The sequence below is a fragment of the Impatiens glandulifera genome, chromosome 1 (genome assembly GCF_907164915.1).
Source record: "Impatiens glandulifera chromosome 1, dImpGla2.1, whole genome shotgun sequence".
Taxonomy (NCBI): Eukaryota; Viridiplantae; Streptophyta; class Magnoliopsida; order Ericales; family Balsaminaceae; genus Impatiens; species Impatiens glandulifera.
The window spans coordinates 5,927,866-5,944,208 of NC_061862.1; the positions used below are offsets into that span (position 1 = coordinate 5,927,866).

General features: G+C 30.1%; 1 protein-coding gene across 1 annotated transcript; it reads right to left on the bottom strand.

The window, feature by feature from the left end:
* Positions 1-2,703: 2,703 nt before the first annotated feature.
* On the bottom strand, positions 2,704-10,902 carry LOC124932931 (probable methyltransferase TCM_000336). The gene is made up of 4 exons (XM_047473680.1): positions 10,726-10,902; positions 3,500-3,995; positions 3,118-3,380; positions 2,704-3,033 (listed from the first exon to the last, which is right to left on the bottom strand). Exons 1-4 carry the CDS (start codon positions 10,900-10,902, stop codon positions 2,704-2,706), a joined length of 1,266 nt encoding a protein of 421 aa, XP_047329636.1.
* Between the last annotated feature and the right edge of the window lie 5,441 nt (positions 10,903-16,343).

Here is a 16,343-nt window from a genome sequence, read left to right on the forward strand (position 1 = left end):
TCAACCTCGAGATTTGTTCATATCACATCCCACTTTTTTCATGTTGGCTTAGACGAAATACTTTTTAAGTGCGTCCATGTTGAAAGGAGAATTAAATTCAACTCCGTCAATTGTGGTCGATCAGACTGCACCTCCCAACAAGATTTTCTTAATCACATACGGTTTTTCTCATGGCGGCTGAAATTTTCCTCTTGGATCTAATAACACTCGAGTTTGTTGAAGGAATTTTTCATTCTAGTTTGATAGGCTTGGGTTTTACAAATGGCGTTTAACTTCTTATCCTCCATTAGTGTCAACTGAAGCAATTCAATCTCGATCGGTTGAACAATCTCCATACCAACTCCGGTACATTTTTGTTATTTCGCCTTGCATTAAACTTAGCTATAAACGAACTTCAGCGCCAATCTAGGCAAAGTTTTGTACTTTCCATTAACCATCATTGAGAATTTGAATGCAATTCAAATGGCATTTTAAGTAAATATTTTTCAAATCTCGGGTAGATTTTTGCTATTTGACCTTTCAACAAACTTAGCTCTAAAAGGAATTTCTTTTAACCCTCTGCGTTAACCCTTGTAATACTTTCCTTTAACCCTTTGCGCTAACTCTTACCATAGTTTTCTTTAACCATAAGTAAATTCCTATATGCGTTGAGGTTTGCAATACTTGTTTTACAACGTTAGTGCCGAAGGTAGTACAAGATCTATTTTGCTCTAAAATTAACCATAATATTCAGTCTAATTCACCATAATATTCATTAAAATATACCATAATATTCATTAAAATATACCATAATATAAATTATTTACTAACTAGAAATCTAAAACATGTCATCTCCGTTTGTTCTTCCCTTAATATAGGTTCAACATCTTTATTTGTACTGTAATATAAATAACTTACATCTTTAGTTTCCTCTGAACCACTCTCATGCGATTCAATTCAATGTGATCCATCTAACTCAACATTCAAGATATTTGGGTCATTCAAATCATTGACATTGTACAGAGGTATATCGAGGGGAATATATAATTCAATGGTTGGATACTCTTGTTGATACTCCATCTCCACTTCATTTTTCCATATTTCCTCAATCTTTCCCCTTTCTTTTGTTTTACAAACGGCCAACCATTCACAATTAGGATCATCCATTGGGGTTGGATAGTTCGAATAATAAACTTGTATGGCTTATTGTGCAAGAGCAAATAGATCATATTTCCTCAATCTATGTTTCATGTTAACGTCAATCAATCTATATGTTGGTTTAACTCTAGTACCTATTGTTGGATCAAACCATATGCATCTGAATAGAACAACACGTAAACATGGGCCCGGGTATTGTAATTCAATAATCTCCTCCAAAAGTCCATAGTAATCGACATTGTTGGCATGAACGCAAATATATACCACTATTCATCGTTGATCTATTATAATTGTAATCACGTACCCTCCACACATAATCGTTGATGAAGTAAGTTGAATATGTGATTGTATGCGTTTTAGGACCAAATGAGATGAAATAAGGTAGATCTTTTTTCCGTATTCCGTCGATTGTCTTGTACAACCTCAATATAAAATATTGTGATACTTAGCTTGATTGGTAAACTTTTCCATCATCACCCAAAAAAAATAAACTTTACCTTACATAAAGTTGATTCAAGTTATCTTTGATTTTTCCTCATGATTTCATAGAATTTTTTATTCGTTATTTAACATATATTCTTATTCAAATAATTGATCAATATTTTATTTGGAAGTATTTTAATATTTTTAAGAAGCATTTGTATCTTAATGTACGTATTTAATTTATTCGGAGCTATTAGAGTGGGATCCACTTTTGGGAAATATGAGTCAAAGCAATAATAAGAATATTTTTAGGGGAACATCTTTCATAATCTCTGGAGAGATAGTTCCTTAATAGACCGAAGGATAAGTAATTCGACTCATTCACATTCAGAATAAACGAATCTATGTATTGTTATTTGATTTTACACTTTTAATTGAATGCCATACTTTTATATATATAAAAGGAAAAGACATGACCAGAAGAATTGTGTAAAATAAGTGAATTTATCCAGTCGAGGCATAATTGATTTTACTATTATAGTTTCGCTTACTCTTTATCTGATGAAAGAAAGACTTGTTGGAAAGCGGCATACCAGAAAAGAGTAAAAGAAGAAAACAAAAGAAGAAGTGAACTTCGTATTTTGGTAACTTTCGTTGAGTCATGTTTAACCCTGAATGCTATTAATAGATTCTACAGCAATAGTCCCTCAGACTCGAAAAGTTATAACGAAAATGGCTGACCCAATAGCAGATTTTGCAGCTGCCGTCGTTGGAACCAATGAAGCAAATGATTGACCCATCATATCATTCGAAGAGATGGAAAAGACCAAAAAGTTCAAATTCACCGCTAATAACATTGATTCAACTGACATTGATATAATAGGAATATTTTGTTTCTTAAGGAAGATTCTCCGAATACCTGAAATAGAAATAATCATAAAAAATGTAAAATATTTGATAAGATCCATTTCGGTGAACTTAGGAAACCTGTTCATGTTTCCCTCCTCAAGAAGATCACTCTTCTTACATGTTCTTATTAATCTAGTATCTAAAAAACATGTCATATAAATTAATAAATACAAAAAAAAAATTACATTATCATGGATTATTGATAAGAAGGTTTTACATTAAACATTCCCAAATTCACATTTCCTTTCTCCTTAGGGCGACGATAAAGTGGACAGTCTTTATTGCTTCTTTCTTTGCTTCTTCAATTAACAAATTCCTGAACAACTCAAACAATTTGTCGATGTTAATGTTTCCACCAAAGTGCTCCCTTATTAGGTTTTCTTGGATCGCCCTTATCCCATTTGACACCGCAATGCAATTGTTGACTCCAATGTTTGATTCGATTACCTCAAACCGGTCCAATTCAAAGGACCTTTGCTTTTTAACTTCTTCTTCCACCTCATTTTTGCATGGACCATAGTAATGTGCATCAAAAGAATCTAACTTCTCTATATCAACATCTCCCTGATAAAAACAAAAAACAATACTATGTTTTATCTAAACATAGATTAAACAAGATTTTGTTATAAAAAATAGAGAACTAATTACTTGTGAGGCCATAATGATAAGGGATTGACTAAGAAGTGACCATAAGAGAGAAAATCCCCTATCAAAATGGTCAGGGCCAGCTCTTCCATTGAATATCAGAACCATTCTTCCACCCACGACAATCTCCTCCGCCCTTAACATGAGGAATTTAGGAAAATCCTCCCGGAATTGATCGGTGTATGCTTCCGCCACCTGTTTGGGGCTGTTTCCGGCGATGTGAATGTTTCCTTTGTTTATAGAATTTCCTTTCTCATCGTTAAGTCCTCGTGGAATCTACATAGATATTAGAGTACTTTTTCATTACTCAATAGTAGTAACACAATATTTACGTGGAAACCAAAACGGAAAATGGCCAAATATGATAAATCTTGTAAGAGATTACGTGCCTTAGAGAGCCAATGCAAGCTGTTGGAAGAATAAACAAAATTCAAGAACTGGGTAGGAAACAATCTTCCATAGAAGGAACCAGGACAAGCTGCAATGGATAGTATTAATGGAGTCCCCATCATCTGGGTGTAGAAATCCGGCAAAGACTTAAAAAGGGAATTGAAATCGTTGGACGGAAGATCGTTGAGGAAAATCAGAAACTCCGGCATTGGCTTGTTTTCACGGCACGTATCCGCCACTGTCTTCACCATATCTCTTACCACAGATAAGGAATTGGGGCCGGAAGAACATCCCAGATCTGCTATCACCATTTTTTCTGATTCAGTTTTCATATACAAATCTTTAAGTAGCTCCATTGTTATGTGATTCGTCATGCCAATTATTCCCTTCTGTAATGCAGAGTTCTTGGCGTAGCTGGTCGCGTTTTCACCATCGTTCATGTGGAAACTTCTAGCGATATCCATGGCGGCGGCGGGGGCGGGGGCGGTGGTCTGCGTGGTTTTCAAATGGTGGATAAATATATCACAAACTTATATCAAAATGTTATAACTACACAACCCTTCTTATTTTTTATTATTTTCATTAATGGTTAATGCCATATTATATTAAGATAAATTCATGTTTATCTTCTTTGATTACATATAATCTGTTTTAATTTTCATTTTATATTTCTTTGATTTTTTTAATAAAATTTAAAGTTTAAGCAAACAAACAAATTAATATTTTATTAAGTTAACTCAAATCATATATATTTTTTAACTTTTATTTTTGAAAACTTTTGCTTAAATGGTAAATTTTCTAGTAAGTTTGAAATAGCTTCTTCATTAATTTTAAAAGTTTAATAATATATTTCAGTTTATTAATTATTGTAATATATTTTGAATAAATTTTTATATTTAAGTTTTTTGTTTATTTAATATTTAGTTTAATAATATATTTTTGTTATATAATAATATTATAAATTAAAATAATAAATATTTATAATATTATTGTATAACAAAATATATTGTTTAAATTAATTAAATAAAAAAGTTAAAATAAAAATATTTAGTCAAAATATATTATAATAAATTAAAAAACTGCAAACAATATTTAAATATATATTTAAAGATATTAAATAATTTAAGACTTATTTAATACTAAATACACTTTATTGTTTAGATATGAATTAAAGAAGTGGAACCAAAATCACAGTCTCACAATTTCTCAGTGCACTTTCCTTTTTGTCTAAAACTCATTAATAGTTTTATTTATCTTTATTGGAATACTTATTATATTATTAAAAAAATCTTTGAATAACCATTAATATATAGGTTTAATTGAACATACATACGTAAGTGCATATGTTTTAACGACAATAAAATATTATGATTGATCATTGGGCTAATCAAGCTGTTAATAATTGTATTCTTTATACCACAACCCAATAAACAATTAAGCATAAAAAATAAAATGTATGACAAAATGACAATTAAAAATGGATTTAAAGTTGATTAATTTTTATTTTTTAACAATTATTACCCGGCTAGATTCCTAACAGTTTGTTTTTGGCATCAAAGAAAAAAGGAGTTTGTCCTTAGTTGTAAATAGGGATTGACATTGTAAACCTCACATTTTGATTCGAATGGTTAATATGGGCAGTTTTTTCTTGAAATCGAACAGGGATTTAGAGGATGATATTTGTGTCTTCGTCCTGAGTTTTTTCAATTTTGTCCGAATACTAATAAAAATAATTCAATAGCAAGAGTAGTAAGTTTATATCTTTATAATAATATAAATTTTTAATATATTACAATATATATAATATTAAAATATCCGTTTATATTATTTTTTAAAAAAAATTATTTAATATTTAACATGTTCTAATCCGGATCATTGTCTTCCCTTATTGTAAAACATTATTTGATTTTCAGATGGATTAATTAATTATATATATAAATAAATTCCTTCCTATTAAAGTGTCTAAATATAGAAAGAATCGATTTAAAAGATAAAAGAAATACAAATTCGAACAAACTAAATCAGTTCGCTCGAATGAGCAAACTACGCAATTAGTAGACGACCTTGTGAGTTGTGTCACAACACCTCTGGTGAATTACAGCATGAAATAATTAAATCATTTCTTTAATTAATTATTTACTTTCTAATAAGTAAATTAATTCATTACTACCAGTTCTATTTAATTATAATTTGTATAGTTAGGGCTAGCTATACCTAAACCTAGACCTAAAGATGGAAAAAGCTTATCTACTTAAGTAAAAAAAAATAGATATTAGTGTTTAGACAATTTGATTATAGGCTTTGCATGCTGTAATTAAATGCTTGCAAGCTTTTTTGTTTCCTTTGCTAGGAATTTGCAAGCTGTTTGGTGTCCATAGAGGTCTTCAGTTCGTCGAGTCTGTCTCCCTAAGGGTCCTAGGTTCTACATTGTCAGACATGGTTAAAATGGTTGTGTTTAACCAACATAGATTAATCACACTAAAAAAGTGTTGCGGAACCCATTTTTTTCAAAAAAAAAAAATTAAATGATAGGGATTAACGATGATGAACCCTAGTTACAAAATGTTTGAAACGTGTTAAAAATTGTCACGACTAATTGATCAATTGTTAATCTGCATATATGGGTAATTAATTTAAGTTAGGTTGTCTTATTAGATAAAAAATGCCATTTTAGTTTAACATGTCTCTATAAATAAAAAATACTACATTTTTATATATTTAAGTTGTTTAGTAATAGATAGCTGCATTATTATAAAGTAATATGTCATTATCAAATTCAGCATTAAGTATTCTCAAAGTCAAACAATGCAAATTAGAGGTATCTTATTCTTGATAGATTCCAATATTCCAATTCATTATTCCAATTAGTTTGGTCATTGATTCAGAGTTAATAATTAACTGAGAAGCCCAAGAAATAAAGTTACTGGGCTTTATTATTAAAGAAAGAAAATGCAAAAATAATAACTTAATGATTTGGATCATTTGAAATTATTTGACAACTCTATTAGGCTGGAGTCCAGCAGCTGTTCATAGGGTCGAGAATAAAGTTTGGACTTTGAAAATCATTAATATTAATACTTATTTTGACATTTAGCAATTTAAAAAAAATATATATTTAAATATAAATTAATAATAATAAATTACACTATACAAAAAATTCTATTTATAAAATCAATTATATTAATTTATTTGAATAAACAGTATATTTTTAAAATTTATAAATATGATTTACTATTTTTAATTTAAATCGTATAAAATCATAAAATCGAAATCATTTATAAACTCGTAAAACCATGAAAACGTAAATATAAAATCGCAATATTTACCTTAAATCAAACATATAAACCTTTTTTTAAAATTAAATCATAATATTTTAAGAATAAACTCGAAATTTTAACTATCTTGTCCCAAATTAAACAAAGTAAATTTTATTTATTTTAAAGGTCATTCATGAAATAAACAAACATATTTTAATGAAAATGAATAAATTATGTCATAACTCCTTACATTTTTTACTTTAATTTTTTGAATTTTAAAAATTTTACTATTTTTTAATAATTATTTTTAACATTTTAACCGTTAAATCACTCATTTTATCAATTAAAATATTTTTATTTTAATTTTATTTTATTTTTATTAAATTTAAATATAAAAAATATTTTAATAATTAAACTAATTAAAAAGACATTAACCAATTAAAAAAATTTAGATTGAAATCAAAAACAAAACTAAAAATAAAAAAAAAATCTAAAGAATATATATATATAAAAAATATAACCTGTGATCAAAATAAAATAAAATAAAATAAAGATGTGTACACTTTTTCTTTTTACGGTTTCACATTTTTTATTTTTTTGTTTTGTTTTCAAGATCTTTTAAAACATTCGTTATTAATGGTAGTTTGTTCAATCCGAAATTTGTCGAACCACATGTCTTACTTTTCTCTTGTACTCCGACGATATGAGACGAAATATTTTTATGGTAGACTTGACACGTGCATTGTTTTTTAAGAAAACAAATATTTTCGTGTGCTGTTTAGGCTAAGTATATTAGAGAACCGCTTGACTTACATTTCTCATTCTAGGCTAGTTATGTTTAGGCTAGTTATATTCGTGTGTTGTTGTCTTATAGAGAAATTGAAACAAATCACACATTTACTTGGTGTGATGTCGCAACCGAGATCCTTATATCGGCTATTGTCGTAAATGTCCCGCAATTCTTATAAAACCTTACATCAACGTTACAAACTAAATAGCGTAAAGCTATGAGATTTCTTCCAAAAACCGTTTTCCACGATGATGAATGAGTAGAGCGAGATAAAAAGTGAGAAAACACTAAAATATTGGGTTATGTCTCATCATGAGGGAAGGCGATTGCCGCTTAAATTCGAACCACCATTCCTCAAATTTGCACCCATATACACATTTACAACTACATATACCACGTATGAAGTTATAACACTTTAACCGTTAAATCACTTATGATTGTTAAATTTCATTTACAATTATATATATATATATATGTAAGAACCCCGGAAATTGACTCCCCATCCGTAGCTTAGCGCGTGTCGTAAACGACGCGTGGCAATATCGGGATAAATTGCGGGGTGGCTCAAGGTACGATGTGTTTCAACCATAGTTTGCGTGTCAAGATTTTTTTAAAAGAAAACATTATTTTAAAAGATTTTTAGAATAATGTCTGGCAGCGTTGAAATTAATTATGTAAAAATAATTGATTTTTTTTTTCAAATTCTAATCATCTAGGGGCCAAATAATAATTTGGCCAAAACCCGGTTTAAATTAGCTAAAAGTGACTAATTTAAAAGAAATTATTTATTTGAAATCAGAGTAGACAAGTGATCTTAAGAAAACCAATAAAATGATACGTGTATAAACGTATTTACACCAAAATTTCTGTAAGGATCTGTGTCTTAGTTACGCTCGGGAAAGGGCTTTCGTGCTATGTCCTCCACGCCCATCAAAGGACGACATTTAAAAAAAAAATACTCTAACTATTTTAAAATTTTATTTATAACATTTTATTCCATTTTTGTAGTCTAGGGGTCCTAAATAAGGATAAGTTTATATGGGTAAATAATTGTACAAAATTATTTAAAGGGGGTGTGAACCTGTTGCACTAGTATCAAGTTTAACAAAACCTAAAAATGTCAGAGGAATGTATCAGAATTTAAAAATAAATTTAAATAGGGTCTTAGCTGAAAATATTTGTTTTGGGGAGACATTCCGGAAATATTTTATTTTTTAATCTCGGGAAACCATTTAAAAATGGAGCGGAGATCCCAAAATTATAAAAAAAAATTGGTTTCGAAAAGTGGAACCAAATAGGTATTAGGATTAGAATCCTAGGGTTTGGGTCCATTTAGATAGATATGGGCTCGATCGGGCTCGGGAAGCTCGGTCCCGGACTCGGGTTACTTGGTTAGGATCTTAGGTCTTAGGTTAGGGTCTTGGGTTATGGTTAAGTCTATCGGTCCCAGGTCAAGTTAGGGCTCGGTCCTAGGTGTAGGGTTAGGTTTACTGGTCATAGGTCAAGTTAGGGCTCGGTCCTAGGGTTAGAGACATCGGTTCTAGGCTAAGAGGAGGGCTCAGTCCTAAGTTGAAAAGCTCGGTCGGGTTCCTCGATCCTAGGTTAAAAAAATCGGTCATAGGCTAAGAGGAGGACTCAGTCGGGTTCTTTGGTTATAGGGTCGAAAAATCGGTCCTAGGCTAAAGGGAGGACTCGGTCCTAAGTTTGAAAAACTCAATCGGAATCCTCGATCCTTGGTTAAAACCCTCGGTCTTAGGGCTCGGTCCTTCCTCAAGAATACCGGGAATAATCCTTGGTCGGAGCTAAAGAACACCAGTTCTGATTCTCGATCGGAACTGAAGAACACCGGTCCTAGTATCGATTGGAGACTAAGTTTTCTCGGTACCAGGTTTTGACCCGTGTTCGTTTTCTCGGTCGCGGTTGAAGAACATGACCGAGGATTACCGAGTCCAGTCCAAAACCTTAGGACCGAGATGTTCTTATTTTGGTCAAAATTTCAGAAGTCTATAACTTTTGATTCAGATCATGGAATTATGATTTGTAAGCTATAGTTACTTCATATGATCATGAAGAACAAAATCCCTTACATAAATCATGATTATTGAATCTTTACAAAGATCAATTTCAAAACACCATTTCTAGGTCAAATTTTGGGATTTTTCAAATTAGGCCATTTTATTGCCTGATTTTTATTCTATTAGTTTTGAAATGAATATAGTTGAACACAACCAAATAAGAACATCATGCAAATATTAAAACAATTTTTGAATATTAAATCAAAATCCAAAATTTTCAAAAACACAGTTTATTCAAACATGATCAAAATGATGTTACAATAGCTTAGAAATCATCCTAACACGTTAACAAACATGTATATCAACTAATTGAATCAAAAGATTCAGATTAAACTCAAGAACACAAGATTTCAAACTATTTTTAAGCTTAAATTTAAAAAAACGCAGTTTGATCAAATGTGATCAAAACGTTGTTACAGTTTCTTGGAAATCATCCTAACATATTAACAAACATTTATAGCAACTAACTGAAAAAATTCAGATTAAGAGTTAAAAAAATCCAGTTTTTAACTCAAAATTTGAAATTCTTGATTCAGGTTAATTTGATCTGATTTCTTTCAACGAAAAATTTGTACATGTTATATAGAATGATTCTGAACAAAGAAATCACATAATCAAGCTCAAGAACAAATCAAACCCGATCAAACAAGAAAAATTTTAAAAATTCAAAATTTTCATTTAAAAATTCAAAATTTTCATTTACAAATTGATATTTGAAGGCCATGGATTCACACCAACGGCTCGAGAACATTCATTAGGTGTGTTGGAAGCTATTCAAAAGCCTGAATCTCGAGAACATTCATTAGGTGTGTTGGAAGCTATTCAGAAGCCTGAATCGAAGTTTGGATCGCCGAAGGATGTTTTAACAAAAACTAGTTCTTGGCCGGAATCTTCAAACTTTGATTCTTCTATAATGTGATGTAATTTTTTTATGTTTTTTGATGATTTGGATTAAAAACCATTGGAGACTATTTATAGTACAAGTAGGTCGGTCGGGAAGAAGTAATTCAAGTCGAAAATGTTCTTTGGCGATCTTATCCCTAATTTGTGACAGCCTTATCCTAGACAGGATAAGGCTTCTAGATAATGGGGTATTTACTGACGATGATGAGGCGGAGTCGTGGGCAAAATTTGAAGGGATAAGAACGCTCGTAGCATGAGCTGTTCCTTCTGGAAGAAACGCGCCAACGACAATTGCAAATCCAGCGTACGCCCTGCTCCAGTGAAGAAGAAGACCAAAACAACATCGTTTCGTCAGACGCCCTTCACGTTCCATCCGCGGTTAGCGGTCTTGACTAATAGGGTTAGTCCATCCCGTTAGTTGGTCTAGTGTGGGAAGACGCGCACTTGTTCCAATGTAGCGGGCTGCCACTAGGAGAAAAAAGGCTTTCTGTAATGAAATTCAGTAACAGCTGTATACAGCTGTTACAAATGTATTTATATCAGTAACGGTAATATTCCACCGTTACTGATATAAATACATTTGTAACGGATGTATATAACCGTTAATGATATATTAGATCAGTAACGGCTTCTAGATATATAGCACCGTTACAGATATTTGATTAAACGAAACGTTAAAGAGAAGGTGTATCTGTAACGGTTATATGAGTAAACCGTTACAAAATGAGTTATGTATCTGTAACGGCGTATGCGTAAAACTGTTACAGAAATCAAGTTAAAAAAAACGATGGAATGAGGCGTATCTGTAACGGTTATATGAGTAAACCGTTACAAAAGGATTTATGTATCTGTAACGGCACCTAATTAAAACCGTTACAGAAAGTCTTAATTGTTATCTAACGGTGCATGACATTGCCGTTACAAAAGAGTGTATACTTAAGTCTTTTCCCTTTCGTTCTTTCTTCTTTCTTCTCCGCGCGCTCTCGTTTTTCGCGCCGCCAGTTTTCGCCGTTGCAATCAATCAATCTTCTTCCGATTAACTAGAAAACCTAATATGTGTATTCCGGTGACTATAATAGGAACGCTATTGACACGCTATTGACTAATATCTTCACATTTCCGTTTCTCAAAAGGTCAGTTAATCTCTTTCTATCAAGATTAATTCACGATTCTATCTTGAAGATATACTTTTGGAATATTATTGAGTCATTTAATCATCATTGACTAGATTTATACTGTAGTAGCCATTTTAGAAAGATATTGATTGATTACTTAAGGTTTTTGATTACATTGTAAACTTGCCTACCAGGTGTTTGATGAAATGCTTGAGCCATAAATTAAACTGTTGAATGCGATTAGTTTCTTTATTAGTTTATTAAATGATATGTTTTTAGGATTTTTATTAATAGTTTTGTTTCTTGATAAATTTGCAATTTGAATCAGCCTTTTGTGGTCTACTTGTTTCTGTATTTGCAATTTGATTCAGCTCTTTCACATTCTGATGTGTTGATTCCTAGCATTCTTGTTTTGTGCTCACCCAACAATTCAAACATTTTTCTTTGTTCATAACATATCTCGACCTGATAGGATCATAACACAATTTATGTTTTCTTTATGTCAATGATAGAGTTGTTGTTTATCATAACATGTTAGTGCTTGAATCTGTTTCTTATACCCTTAAACATAAACCCTTTTGATTTCTTCTAGCAAATGCATCAAGATTATAGCCATTAAATGGGTTTTGTTGTCTGTTAGCCTTTCCTATGGTCATTCTTTTTACCTTGGTTCTGCATTTTAATATTAAACTACAAGATGATGACGATTGATTAATATATCAACTTAACTTCTTATTATTCTTAGATGAAGTTGAGACATATTAGAGACCTAGATTCCGATGAAGACTGTACATTCATTAAGATTTTTTTTTTTGGGTCTGAAAAATTAAAAACAAATCCTCATGTAGATGACATTTGGAAATGGGTATATTTGTTTTTTTTTCTTACCCATATTCTAACAAGGTTATGATTAATCAAATCAATATTATCATTCAATATAGTCTTATCTGATAAAATACCCTTGTATATCTATTATCTAAAAGTTGTGATTTTTTTATTCAATCTGTTATGGGTATAATATTTCTTTTTAATTGTTAGTATGTTAATATATTTTTACTTGTTTTAAAATTAATTTAAAAAGTAAATTGAGGCTTGTTAATTTGAATTATTTAATCTATATAGTTGGATATACAATCAATTATCAAATATGTATTCATTCTCTGTTAAAACAAATAATGTTATGTTATCTTTTGATTAGGGCACATACAAAACCTATAAACATTATTTATCATAACCCTAGTACAGTGGTTAAGTATTCATTTTTATATTGAAATATATCACTATATTATAGAAGTGAGTTTGAGAATTTGGTTCCATTTGATTAGTAGGATGATTTATTTAATAATTACTGTTAAATAATACAATTATAGATTAAATTTGTTTTGCTAAACAAATATCGCATTCAACTATACTTGGTGTTCCTTACATTAGTCACAAAACAAGAAATACAGCATCTTTAGGTTTTTCTTTAGATTATTATGTGACTGTTTTGCTGGTTTTCTTTAGATTATTATGTGACTGTCTTGCTGGTTTTTCTTTAGATTATTATGTGACTGTCTTGTTGGTTTCTATGGAGTTTAATTAGACCTGCTTGAAGTTTGAAGACTCTCTGTCGTTGATTGAAGTTGCTATCTTTCGTCGATATACATGTTAGTCTTCAAATTCTTTTAATTAGATTAATCGATGAGTTAGATTATTGGATTATTTGCATGTTATGTTAGATTGTTGGTTAATTTTATTTGAGATTAAATTAAATTATTTATTGGATTGTTGGTTAATTATAGTTGAGATTAAGTTATATTATTGGATTGTTAGATTATTGGATTATTTGTATGTTAGGTTATTGAATTGTATGTTATGTTATTGAATTGTACGTTAGATTATTGAATTGTATGTTAGATTATTGGATTATTTGTATGATAGGTTATTGAATTGTATGTTGATTAGGTTATGATAGTTGATTGAATTATATGTTAAATAATTGGAATAGTTAGGTTTATGATTCATTAAGAAATAAAAAACTTTATTTGACTTAGTAATATTTTGTCTAGTCTCAATGGAAGTTCCTGACAAATCATGGATGACTATACTTCGTACTGATCCAAAATATATCGAGGGGGTTGACAAGTTTATAGATTTGCTGAAAAATCCACGGGTGGATCTTCAATTGCATGTCCTTGTGTAAAGTGTGCAAATTGAATATATGAAAATAAACTTGTTGTTAGAACTCATCTAATTGTATTCGGCATCAGACAAAATTATGGTTTTTGTATTTTCACGGGGAACATAGAATTGAACATGAGAGTGTAATTACTGCTAGTGAGAGTGATGAAGATGAATCAGATGATGAGCTTGTAGAAGAACCGATGAATGATGTACAACAGAACAACGAGACTAATATCATCGACGAACCTGTTGACGTTTGTGAGGATCACCTAATGGAAGAAATGCGCAACTTTGTGGGGTTCTTCGAGCAGTCATAATCGCACAGACACTCAACAATTACGCGATGACAACTTGGTTCCATAGGAAGAAATGCGCAAAATGCGAGAGGAACGTGAATTGGAGATGAGGAAGTTTTGAGAGGAGCGTGAAGCAGAGAAGATAGAGCTGCGAGAGAAGAATGAGGCTCAGAGACGACTGTCACGTGAAGAGATTGAGGCTGAGAGACAAATGTCACGTAGAGTGATTGAGGCTGAGAGACAACGTTGCGAGGCCGAGAGAAAACGTTCTGAGGAAGAGAGACTACGTTCTAAGGCTGAGCGTGATCAAATGAGGGAAGAAATGCTTCAGATGAAGAATCAGATGGCAATGATGTTATCTATGTTTCTCGGTGGCCTTCCTCCCCGTCATCCACCTCCTACTTGATTGTGGGTATTTGTGTATTTTTGATGTTTTGAATTATGATATTTGTGTATTTTGAGTTATGATGTTTTGGGTATTTTGAATTATGATATTTGGGTATTTTGAATTATGATATTTTGGTATATTTAATGAGATTTTTGGGTATTTTGGATTATAAAATTCGCCTATTTTCGGATTACAGGTATTATTAATAATTCAAATAAAAAATAAAAAATAAAAATATCTGTAACGGTTTTAACATTACGAACGCCGTTACAGATCAATCATTCAGTAACGGTTATAACATTTAAATACCGTTACAGATAAGACTAACAGTAACGGTTATACCATTTAAATGTCGTTACAGATAATACTATCAGTAACGGTTAAACCATTGGAATGTCGTTACATATAAGAATATCAGTAACGGTTATACCATTGGAAAGCCCTTACAGATAAGAATATCAGTAACGGTTATACCATTGGAATGCCCTTACAGATAAGAATATCAGTAACGATTATACCATTGGAATGCCCTTACAAATAAGAATATCAGTAACGGTTATTCCTTTCAAGTACCGTTATAGATAAGAATAACAGTAACGGTATTAATGTCGTTACAGATAAGAATATCAGTAACGGTGTTGGATAACCGTTACTAATAAGTCGTAGCTATCTGTAACGCCTATGTCTATAACGAGTCGTAACGACGTTATGTGCCCTTACTGAAGATCAATAGTAACGGGTTTTAGTGCTTTCTGTAACAGCGTTAGCCCTTACTGATGTCTTTTTTTTACTAGTGCTGCGTGGGAGGATCTGAGCTATTGAATGATGTCTGAGCGCTCATCTGATTGTTCAGATTCCTACTACAAAGATTAAAAATAATTTATGCTACACAAGATTATCAGTTTTATTTTTATTAAAAAAAAAATATTTAAAATCGATTATTATTATCTTTTATACGTTTTTCTTCATCAAAAATTTCACAAAAACATATTTCTATAATCATAATAAAAATTATGATCATAGTTTATTTATATTTTTGTATTTTTGGAAATTTTTAAGGTATTTATTTAATTGCTTATAAATTAAACATAATTCAGGATTAAATCACAATTAAATATTTATAACATTTTCTTTGATCTAATTTGGGTAAAATAAATATAATATTTTATCCTAAAATTATTTTGGAATTTTGAATAATTTTTCTAATTATGGTTTAATTATTACCATAATTAACCTATAATTAAGTTTTATCTTTTTTTTTTGTTATTTTGAATATAAAAATTCAAAATATTATTTTAATATTATGAAAAATAATAATATTATTTGAAAATTAAGATAAGTTAAATTTTATTGCTTATAATATATTATATTTTTTAATTAAAATTTCGACTAACTATTTAATATATATATATATATATATATATATATATATATATATATATATATATTTATTTATTTATTTGGGTAAATCAACAACATGTAATCATTACTTATTTATACTAAAATTAAGATTCAAAACACTTTGGGTATTTAACATTCATTACTAGATTGAAAAATAATATTATAAATATAAATAACGTGTTATCTAATTTATAAAACAGAATTTATGTCTTATATTTGTTTTTATAAGAAATTAATAAAAAAAATTATATAAATATAATGTCACACATTTATAAAATTTTATGTTATTTTAAAATATAAAACTTTATTATCTTAATGGGTTAAAATTTTATATTATATTGTTATGTTGCAAATTCAAGACTTATATATATTATTTTTAATTTTATTTTTAAATTTAATTGTTCAAGTTTTATGTCCGGTCAACCCGCAAATTATCAATCCGACCCGT

What these genes read in the sequence shown, in the direction of transcription:
- LOC124932931 (XM_047473680.1), bottom strand. Translation starts at nt 10,902, where the DNA reads ATGGAACGTGAAGGGCGTCTGACGAAACGATGTTGTTTTGGTCTTCTT. An exon ending in GCATTGGCTCTCTAAGGCAC is followed by an intron (nt 3,381 to 3,499) that starts GTAATCTCTTAC and finishes AGATTCCACGAG; the next exon opens with GACTTAACGATGAGAAAGGA. An exon ending in TTATCATTATGGCCTCACAA is followed by an intron (nt 3,034 to 3,117) that starts GTAATTAGTTCT and finishes TGTTTTTATCAG; the next exon opens with GGAGATGTTGATATAGAGAA.